This window comes from Papilio machaon, chromosome 10 (genome assembly GCF_912999745.1).
Source record: "Papilio machaon chromosome 10, ilPapMach1.1, whole genome shotgun sequence".
In the NCBI taxonomy this organism is placed as follows: Eukaryota; Metazoa; Arthropoda; class Insecta; order Lepidoptera; family Papilionidae; genus Papilio; species Papilio machaon.
Window position 1 is genome coordinate 4,604,894 of NC_059995.1, and position 10,976 is coordinate 4,615,869.

The 10,976-nt window shown below is 34.9% G+C and overlaps 2 protein-coding genes across 2 annotated transcripts; one reads left to right on the top strand and one right to left on the bottom strand.

Moving 5' to 3' along the window:
- Nucleotides 1-43: 43 nt before the first annotated feature.
- On the bottom strand, nucleotides 44-2,822 carry LOC106718136 (carboxypeptidase B). Its single transcript, XM_014512146.2, has 8 exons — nucleotides 2,671-2,822; nucleotides 2,372-2,601; nucleotides 2,165-2,270; nucleotides 1,598-1,809; nucleotides 1,140-1,297; nucleotides 684-803; nucleotides 382-520; nucleotides 44-153 (listed from the first exon to the last, which is right to left on the bottom strand). The coding sequence occupies exons 1-8, from the start codon at nucleotides 2,760-2,762 to the stop codon at nucleotides 44-46; spliced, it is 1,167 nt and encodes a 388-aa protein (XP_014367632.2). The 5' UTR covers nucleotides 2,763-2,822.
- Nucleotides 2,823-3,136: 314 nt separating this feature from the next.
- Nucleotides 3,137-8,373, top strand: LOC106718135. Its single transcript, XM_045679790.1, has 13 exons — nucleotides 3,137-3,271; nucleotides 3,345-3,556; nucleotides 3,628-3,682; nucleotides 3,754-3,953; nucleotides 4,101-4,760; nucleotides 5,154-5,322; nucleotides 5,704-5,867; nucleotides 6,054-6,198; nucleotides 6,310-6,461; nucleotides 6,773-6,829; nucleotides 6,987-7,071; nucleotides 7,518-7,633; nucleotides 8,095-8,373. The coding sequence occupies exons 1-13, from the start codon at nucleotides 3,169-3,171 to the stop codon at nucleotides 8,281-8,283; spliced, it is 2,307 nt and encodes a 768-aa protein (XP_045535746.1). The 5' UTR covers nucleotides 3,137-3,168; the 3' UTR covers nucleotides 8,284-8,373.
- The last annotated feature ends 2,603 nt before the right edge of the window (nucleotides 8,374-10,976 follow it).

Consider the following 10,976-nt stretch of genomic DNA (forward strand, 5'->3'; position numbering starts at 1 on the left):
AACATTAAAAACTAAACCGTTTAATAACTAAAAAATCATCGATCTAAAATTCGACGTCCCGACCGTAGAAGGATAGCGTATTTAACTTAGTGCTCTTCCTCCAGCCCCGCACTAGACTGAGAATTGTTGTTATTGACTTACCGACGTATAATTCTGAAAAAAAAAACAAATAAAACACCGGTAAAGCACATGTATTGAATGAACTTTGCTACACAGGTCAAGAAACGTAAAAACTTGGAACCCGATGGTAGAGCCATCGCGTCATGCTTACAACCTTTTGATTTTAGTTCGGAACACGATTCCATTATTTTGTGATCGCTGCAAAAAGCGTATTAGACAGAGATGAAATGACTAAAAATAATGGATGAAATATATTATTACCAAGTGCTGATCTATCAGTATAGTTTGGGTACATTTCGTGGTAGGGTTTGACAACATACACCAGTTCTGTGCCGACTACACCCGCTAAGTAATCACTCAGAGTGCCCGCAATACGCGCGTCGCTACTGCCCTGATGCACCTGGGAATGTTAAGATGGCCCGACTTTATAAAATGGGTTATAATCACGAAAAAAACAAATTGCAAAACAAGTTTCAGAATGCTACGTCGAAATACATAAACGTGCACATTTATTTAATAAGTCTCAATATGTTTCGATAAAAGTTTTAGGTACAATTTCTTACCTCATAAAGTCGGCCGTCAGTCGATCGCGAGTTTCTCGCTGCGTATTCTCCTATCGCTTGCAAAGTTTGATAGTTGCTGTGTTGCCGGAGTGAATATCGCCAAGGATATAAAATATACTCCTGTTCAAAACAACATGAAAATTACATGAAAATACTACGACTATTAGTTTGTCTACATATTCTCCTTGTGTATTGAAAATCTCTTTTTTTGAAATAAAAAGACACATGTGTTAATACAAGTGTAATAGAAGTGGATAACCGCAGTTAGAGCCAACCTTATTAACATAATTTTATATACACTAGCTGTATCCTTCGATACTAGCGTGATATAAAGCCTATAAGATTCTTTAAAAATTGTGCTAGTGATGCAAAAACATTTTTTTAAAATTAAAAACACTAGTAAGATTATCGTATTCAAACTCATCGGCTTTATTATTATTAGCAAAAATTACTTACCTTTTTAAATTCAAAGCTTGCATGTAGATGTATAGCGAGATGTATCCTATCACCTAGTTGATGAACGTACGTCCGAAGTGCTATCGCCTCTGCCGTAGAGAAAGGTTTGTCTCCAGGGTAATATTGAGAACAACGCACTGGAGTTTTGTGGACATCATCTACAATAATCCGTTAGGACATTAATGTTATTTATCTATAAAAAAAACAGAGAATATATACGATTATAAGAAATGTATGTCAACAGCACAATGACGTATGCGTTGAAAGCTGGACAAGAAAGTTACAAAAATACCACAGTATATTTGTATGGAAAAAATTCTCTACCAAACCCTACCGTTGATGACGTCAGTTGTAAAGCCAAATGTGAATGAGGACATTGTAACTGCAGTGCGTCTTATAAAGAAGCAAAATTGGTTCTGCATAGTTATTAAATAAAAACGAATTAAGTAAACAATTACCTTGCCAGTGATATGCAAAATTGCGATTTATATTTGTACCAAAACAAGAGTCGTTTGCCATTTCCTTCTCGACGTTTTTATACCAAAAGCTGGGCCGAGTAGTATTACTTGCCGTCAAGTTTCGGCACCATTGCTCCACATTCAAAGATTTACGGTTACGTAGACTTTGTGTGAAATTCAATCCGTCTGGATTTACTAGAGGTATCATATACCTAAAATTTAAATTATCTGTATTTAAAAGAGTAAATCTTAAATAAAAACGGAGGGAGAGGATTGGCGGCACATTAGCATAAAGAAAGTATACCATACGACCGGAATTGTCGTGAACAACAGCGACAACTTAATCCACGGACTGTTAAAATAGGATCTTCTAAATCGAGTTTGATAGTGGGTATCCACATTTTTATAAGTCGAAAGTTTTTGTTGCCAGGTCCCCAGTTCTCGGTACAAAACTATAGACTCTTCTTTGATAGAGGCTCTATCTCGTTTAGGTTTTTCAATAGGTTAAGAGAAGCTCAATTGCTATCTCCCTCTATCTCGATTAAAATTCATACAAACAAAACTCACCAATCATAATCATTGAAAAACGGTGTTTGGTAATTACTATCATAAAGTAATTTGTCTGTTAGTTCGATAACTGCATTTGGCGTTCCCCATGTCATACCGTTTATTGCTAAAATATAAGTGTACTTAGTTTTGGTTTCCTATTTACTTACAATATAGGTGTTATTTTTAAGATTAGGTAAATAGGTGAAGGTGTACAATGAAACATACTTCCGATTACAAGTATTCCTGGTTTTTTACTCTGCCTGTCACTTTGCAACTCAAGGGATAGAATGCTTTTATTGTTAGCGGTGCGGGGGGTCAAGTGAACAACGCGAGCGATCTCCGGGTCATCTCGACCCATATTATCAACGACATGCAATAGGCTTTTGTAATCCATATAGTTTGTAAATCTTAATTTTTGCCCTGTGCTTCTCACTTTACGCATTTTCGCCCCTGACCTGTTGAAATAATTACTAAGTATCAATGTAAACAAGATGTAATACATTTTTGTTGCAAATCTGTCGTACATTACGTAGTTTCTTGGTGGAAACAATAGAATGAACAATGCACCAAAAAAGTACAACGTTGCAATCAAGTATATTTTAACTTGTAAAATCATTATCACAACAAAACTGTTATTTCGATTACAATTTCAAAATTATTTTACACATTAACGTGGTACTTCAAAGAATATAGAATAAAAAGTGAAAGACAGTTGTTTATTGCTGCTTAGAAAATTCTCTCAAGTTAACTCTGAAGTGAAAATTTAAGAAAAATCCTTTATCACATCATATTTAGACGTTCTCTGGAATTTGTAAGAATTAAAGTATAATTGTATTTGTTTGAATCCAATTTAGTTTCTTAACTAATGAAAACATAAAATATGAAATAACGTTCATAAAAAAGAAAAACTCTGGCGACCAACTTCTATCTTTATGAACCTTGACACGACTGAATTGTGTCACGAAATGTCGGGCCACCTTGTCAAATCAACTTAAGATGAAGTTTTGTTCTTTCTTAATAATATGTCATTTATAACAATTTTACTAATAATAGGTTTTATAAATCCAATACAATCTTTATCCAAATCCAGCACCGATGTCATCAACAGTTTGTATAATGTGTCACGTAAGGATCTTGCAGACGAAATATATCTAATGATGTTTTCAAACGATTAAGTACAATTATATGGTCATTGCAGTATTTCGTCACAAACGAGCTCACAAGGAGTATACGCGGTGGCGACCTAATCAACTGTCTACTGAGGAATTCATCGTAAAAGTACTCGATGATGATATACCAACTACGACCGCAAAGGAAGTAGTCGCAGTAAATATTTTAGCTACAAAAAGGGACGAGGCGAAAATTATTGTTGGAGGAGCTGTGGTGCCCTCACCGACTTCACAATTTACGGTAGGAAAATTCAATTAATATTCAAGAGGTAAAACTACCGTCCTAATGAATGTTATCATAAAGTTTGATTATTTACACAGGGCGTGGGTGTGAGCGTCAGTAGGAAATCAACGTATTCTCCCAAAGGTACTTAAACATATTACTTTTATTACTTGAATAGTGCTTGGACGTTTATCTGAATTGTGATTTGTAATTAGCTCACATTCGGAACGACCCACCGTTTCCTCAATACAAGTACGGAGTGCTGCCTCAACGGGACGAGAGTCCTCCGGCCGGGCCGCAATTCGTCGCCCGGTCACCGTCATTGCTGTCCCGCCAGTACGCGCCCATCACACCCGTCGTCTTCACACAACGCTCTCCAGCCACGTACCTCACTCCACCGATTGCAGATCGTCGTGTACGTTAACTTCCATACTATACAAGTGATGATTCTTTATAAAAAATGTAATCCAAGTCAAATAGTATCATAATCTACAGCGTTATCTAGGTTTCTGTAAAATGAATTTAAAACTTCATAAATTATACAAATTGTTGCAATTAACAGACACCACCTGGTACTTGGATGAAACCATCAAGAACTGCTCCTTTTTCTGATGTCGAAGAACCTTCGCGAACGTCAATTTTTGAGCATGAATTTGTTAATTTCCACCCATTCGATGATGAAGATTTGAAATCGAATCCAATTTATGTGAGTCGCAGCTCATACTTACCTTCTACAATACCAGAAAGGACGACACCACAATATAATATTTATAATGTCGATGAGAACACCATAGTGGATACCCCTACATTAACTACAGAGGGAGTACCGAAAACGATTGAAAAGGTAGAAGAAGACAAGGAATTCGATCCAACCTATGGTATGATGTTTTATAGTGAAGAGGATAACGAAAATGTCAAATCAGAGCATAAAGCATATAAAGATGAGCTTGAACCACAAACTAATGAAACACGCGATGAAACTATTTTTACAACAGAATTAATAAGAAATGTGTCTATTGAGAACCTAGAACATCAAGAACCCGATATAAGTAGTGAATTGGAAATACAATTTGAAAATAAAACGAATTTTGTTTCTAATGTAACGCAAACAGATACAGAGTTTTCTGTCGAGATATTTGAAGCACCTGTAATTGTAAAACATAATTGTAGTTTGCTACAACTACGACCTTTAAATTTTAAATCGCCACGGACTTTGCCAGAGGTGAGTGAACAACATCATATCAGTACATTTTTAGCCGACTTCAAAAGAAGGAGGTTAACAATTCGACTGTATTTTTTTATGTATATTACCTCGAAGGTTCGCCCCTGGTTCTCCGATTTTGATAAAAAATATTTTAATCGAAAGGTAGTGATTGCAGATGGGACCCATTTTTTGATTTTTCGACACAGACTGCGAAATAATAATTATACAAAAAAGAAGAGAACTTTCTTACTTTCGAGGGTTTTCATGACATTATTTTGTTACTTTTTAGTGCATTTTGTTTGATATTGTTTTTTTATAAAGTCAGCTATTTTAATTTCTTAAAATTTTGCAAAATACGATATGACCTTTAGAAACAAATTCTTAGTATACATTGTTAATGTAAATTTTCAGATTGTAATGCAATTAAAACGATGGGCTGAGACCAGTCCCGTTGCGAAAATTGCGGACATAACATCGGGAAACTATACATTAATGGAAAATCCTATTTACATGATGATAATCGACGACCCAAGTAGTGGTCAGATTGTTTCAGCTAAGCAAACCGTTATGGTAATTGCCGGTACGTTCTTAAATGTCTTAGGAGTATAAAAATTATTATTCCCTGTATAAACACTATATCTTCGGCGTCAGCTCACCATACGACCTCACAGAAGGGTAAGGAAGTGTAAGATAAGATATGCGTGACTAAGCCTTAGTAAGCCTTGCCGGTCCAGTGCGGGTTTATAGGTTTTAATACTTTTACTTCATGTCATATTTTATATTCGTTAACTAACAAATTGTTGACAAGTCGCGATGTCTCCATCTTACTTTTACGCTACCCTTACAAATGTCATGTGTTTTAAGGAATTTTATGAAATTCATTTTACCCGAGTTCTTTGCTTTCGGAAACAGTAAAAACTTTTTCCTCGAGTTATTGGCTATTTTTTTAAACGTATTCCAGGTATTCAGGGTCGAGACCACCAAGCGGTGTCGGCCGCTCTCTACGTGCTCTACCAACTAATAGAGCGCACCGAAGAACACTCGGATTTGTTGGCAAAATACCGCTTCTGGATAGTTCCTGTTTTCAATCCAGATGGATATGACTATTCTATTACATTTCCACAAGTATGACGTTAAACGATAATTACAACAGTTATACTGATGAAATCTTAGTTTTAAGGATTATAAATTTTTTGGTAAACGGTTGTATCGATTTTTGAGATCTAACTTACATGAGAACCATCGGGAAATATTGGAAAATATAAGTAAATTTTCACAACGATTAATAAAGTTTTAAAATGTTTTTGGCAGCGCCGAGAATGGACGAAAAATTTGCGTCAGACTTGGGAGACCGGTTCAGCCAAAAGCCTTTGCGGTTCATTTGGCTTGAGATGTTCAATAAAACCATGCTATGGAGTGAATCTTGATAGAAATTTTGAATATCAATGGATTCCACGTTAGTATTCTTATCTAAAGTATCAATCAACGTAAGATCTAGTAAGGACGTGATATCGAAACTGGAATTGGAAATACAAAAGAACTAGGACTACTGATGTTTAACTTGTAGCGGAGGAGCTGCGAGCGGAGCACCCGTGTGGCGAACTGTATGCGGGCGCGCGGCAGCTGAGCGAGGCGGAGACGCTGGCCCTCACGCGATACCTCCACGCCCAGCGCGTGCCTCTCCACACATTTGTCGCATTTAAAGAGGGCGATGTGCTTGTAAGATACAACGATATTTTTAGAAACCAAAAAGTACCATTTTTTTGACCCCTTCCAAAATTTTACTGGTTTCAGTGACTCCTTGCTGCTACATTTCTTCTTCAACATTATGAACACTCTATTTCCCGCCATCGAAATCCAGGGTCCCGGGTCTTCCGTGGACCTCGGGGGATCCACCAGGACTTCTTTAGGAATCCTTCCTCTAAATTAAAATTAAATTGACTTTTCCCAGTTCTAACTTTACAATACATTTGTAGGAGGTCCGAGCTTAGCTATCCGCTATAGTATCTATAACCGAAAACTTTTTGCAGGGCATCATGTATCCTTATTCACATACGAAAAAGTCTCGTGCCTTTGATAATATTTATGTAAGTAATAAACTTAATTACGGCTTATTCATATTGAGAATGGTTACCACGTATGTGCCATTGCATGGTTGTTGAAGAAGTAAATAACAATTATAGTTTTTTTCTACTCATTATACACTAGTTGTTTTACTTGTCATATTTTTTATGATACTCATAGAGACAACGAGCGTCTCGCGCCGCGTCCGCCGCCTACGGCATCAGCGGTCGCCCTTACGTTGCCGGACAAACTTCACAGTTCTTACGTAAATATTTATGTTTATTAAATTAAATACTCCAATTCTCTTAAAATAAACTCATATGAATTTCGTAAGTGTAATTGGTTTATCTTATTTCAAAGGCGTCATAAATTTCTTAAAACAAATCCTTTTCCGTCAAACCACGGTACATCAAAGTACGGCTATAAAGATAAATGGTTTATTGCTTGGAATAATATGTCGTTCGATTATAGCCTAAAAAGTATTACAATCGAGTTATGTACATTAAACATAATATAACTTCAGCGTAGATAACGTCATGACAAATAAAAAAACAAAACACTAATAAAAATTATTCTTCAGGTGTTTCAATTATTTATCAGTCGTAGATATTTTTAAAATCTCGAAAGAATATCTCACTGAAACGTTGAGACAACGTAAAAGTTCTGAGTAAAACATAGAAAGGTATATAAAAACTTATAAATTTATTTCAGCGCTGTACGCTGGTGGCATAGAGGATTGGGTGGACGGTCACTTAGGTATAGACAATACATATACAGTCATGATGTTCCGACCAACGGATTCATTCAATTCGAAATACGTCACTGAGGTGAGTCTACACTTTGTCCCTATATTCAAAACATAATTTGTGATTTGTAAAATGTAATGAGATCATACTAATATCATACATAGAACATAGTCTGGAAGAAGACAACGGCTACTTACTAAGTCTTTTTGTTAAATCCACGCGCACGGAATCGCTGCCAAAAGCTAATAAAACAATATTTATCATACGGATTTGTTCATGGAAATTGAAAACATGTTTTAAACATAAATTTAAGTCTAAACGATTTGAACTTAAATTTATATTGGTCACTTGAAGATTTCCTTACCTTAAATTTACCCTTAAGGACGTAACGTAGTTAATATAAAGGAAAGAAGCGACAAGAGTTTGCCAATAAGCCAAGATCATGCCTAATGGGAAATCTGTTTTATTTTCTTTTCAGATATAGGTGAAGTTTATTATTTATTTATATAAAATAATAGTAAATTATTGATTTATTCTTACAGCGTGTAGTACACGAAGCTTACGCTGCCTTGGACACGTTACTTTTGCACAGCATGGAACCGGCGCTTAACGCGCCTGTGGTCACTCTATCCAGGTCTAGAGGCACTCTACACACACTTCCCTCAGCCAGCGCCCTCTGTACTTCAATATTAACTGTCCTTACCGGTGTTACCATATTAATAAGAATTTAATGGTTTGTGATTTAAAGAGAAGAGTCTTTACGCATAAAAGGATCGCCAATTACGCAACAGGGTCAATGACCCTAGTAATGAGCTTTATATAAATAAGTGTTGAGGTTAAAAAGCTGCTAAACGAATACTCATAATTTATAACTAGTGTATTTAAAGCATTATTCAATTCTTATCAAATTAATGTTTCATTACAACGACCTGGTAAGGGGTATTTTTACTATTTTTATAATAAATAGTTTTCTTGTAATTTTTAAATAAATTTTGAATTATCATAAATTGTTGACGATCAACCTTAATTTGTTTATTTGGTATCGGAAGCGGCTTAACTTTGTATGAAAACTTTTAATAAATGTTTTATTGTTACCATTTGTTTACATTTACTGTCGGATTCGACTGTACTTCACTTCGTTAATTAAAAGATTTAGCGCCAATTATTCGATTTATTTTTTCAGCTTCTGTAGGTAAATTTTCGTGCCAAAACTTGCTTTTAATTAAGCTTTAAAAAACAATACAGTTTTCCATCCCTTCTCTTATATAAGAATGTATTTTATACATTGCCTTTTCATAACGATTTCTTTCAAAGAATTGTCCAGGTTTTTTTTTTTAAATTCGCAGTGCTATGAACAGGTGTGTAACTTCCAACGCTTGACATTTCCGATCATCCAATCGCTAAGTAAATATGAAAATTATAAATGTGATTTAATTTTTTCACATATTTATAATGTTAGCAATAGAAATGATGACTCCGCAAGGTCATTAATCATTGCGATAAGATCATCAATGATTTGGGGTTTAGCATGGTAAATATATGATAAATGAAACTTAAACTTATTATAATAAGAATTATTACAATTTAATTACAATTAAAATTATCAGATCTTAGAAACACCAATAACGATCTATTATGCAGAAGCATTAAGCTACTTCCGACAAATAATTTTTTTGAACTCCAAAATGTTACATGATGCTCATTACTGGGCATAGGCCTCCCCCAAAGATCGCTACGATGATCGGTCCTGTGCTACCCGCATCCAAGATACTCCCGCAACCTTGACCAAATCATCGGTTGGATCGATCAATCAAAGATTGGCTTCAAATTACGCCAAGAAATATACCCAAATAAATTAAAAATGCTGTATTTAGTAAATCTCAAGGTCTGGCTTCTGTTGACAATGTATTATTATTAAATTACTTTATCGAAGATATCAGTAAAACGTAATTTGTTAATAATTTCACGCGTCATTACGATATTTACCTTACTCATGCTTATTGAACGTCGAAGTTCGCATTATATTTATAAGTAATCATAATATAAGCATCTCAAATACGACGACCCTGTAAGGACATACCTATATATGACATTATGTATGAGTGAGTATGAGAGTAAGCGTTCAATATAACCATTATTTATTTATTTACTTAATTATTTTGTACATGTATGAATTTTCATACGTTGCGTTACATACATATAAAGAAATTAAATTATCACTGTAATCTAGAAGTTATAAGGAACACATCGATTCAATATGTTTCTTTACTGTTAATCATTTTTCTCAAGTGGAGCTAAATCCAATACAAAAAATCATAACTATCATTTACTGATTAAAGTTTTGAAGGTATTTCCGAAGGCTGTATAATAACCGATCGAAGATCCGTTTCTAAAATTCCATCCGAAAGATAAGTTTGTGTTGTCACGTGGCAAGCGTGATATTTTATCAAATATTATCATATTCATCTAATAAAATAATATAATTCAGGTTATTGGTTATAGATAATTGATAATATACACACATTAATACGTGGCCGTGTGCCCGTCTCATATCATTCAAGACATCTAAAGCGAACAGTAAACGATCAAACTGTTGAATTGTATATCAATTTATTTGATCGTGATTTTCATCAAAGATGTAAAGAAAAGCTTCAAACAAAGCTCCACACTATAGTTAGTTTAAATAGTTTTACAAACACGTAAAATGTTACAAAAAAAAATTGATCGTTTATATCCTCTTTTGGAAGACTTTCAGCTGCCACGAAGTTAGCGCCTCTACAAAAGCTATTTCAAGAATTGAACGACACCACGAAAATGAAACCGTAACAGAACAGAGTTCTTCTGCTTCAACATAATGTGTGTAGGTATAGATGTAAGGTGGTACCAATATCACAGCTGCAAAGAGCAATTAATATTGATTAAATGTCGTAATTTAATGCATGAATAAAACAACTTTGAAACACTTAATTTGTTTCCAATTTAAACAAACATCGTGTCCTTAACAATATTTCGCAAACTGTACGTCTTTGCGGAAATACAGAATCAATAACGTTGTACTTGATAATAAACAAAAAGGGATTCAAGTTTACTGGGTCAAGAACAAGGACCTAACGAACAACTTCCTTAATGTCGATAAATACACATTACCTTGCCGCTTAATTTTTTTCACATTTCAAACACCTCACAATATACACATTACCGCACAACCAGTACCGGCGTTAGGTTAAGGCGTAGTTGGGCGACCGCCCAGGGCGCTGGACAAAAAGGGGCAGTACAGTTTCATGTAGGCCTGTTAAATCTTCCCCCTCTCCCCCAGGAAATGGTAAAAGTACTAAAACCGGTACTGCGACAATTCTTTAACCAATAGTTTGTTCATAAGTGATGTAAATATTACGTCATAAAACTTAAAGAAAAAAAGACGTTT

Coding starts and splice junctions, on each gene's coding strand:
- LOC106718136 (XM_014512146.2), bottom strand. CDS start 2,762: ATGATTTTACAAGTTAAAATATACTTGATTGCAACGTTGTACTTTTTT. Junction 1,810..2,164: donor TTTTTCAATGATTATGATTG/GTGAGTTTTGTT, acceptor TTTAAATTTTAG/GTATATGATACCTCTAGTAA. Junction 1,298..1,597: donor TTTTGCATATCACTGGCAAG/GTAATTGTTTAC, acceptor GGATTATTGTAG/ATGATGTCCACAAAACTCCA.
- LOC106718135 (XM_045679790.1), top strand. CDS start 3,169: ATGTCATTTATAACAATTTTACTAATAATAGGTTTTATAAATCCAATA. Junction 3,557..3,627: donor CACCGACTTCACAATTTACG/GTAGGAAAATTC, acceptor AAAGTTTGATTA/TTTACACAGGGCGTGGGTGT. Junction 5,868..6,053: donor ATTCTATTACATTTCCACAA/GTATGACGTTAA, acceptor TGTTTTTGGCAG/CGCCGAGAATGGACGAAAAA.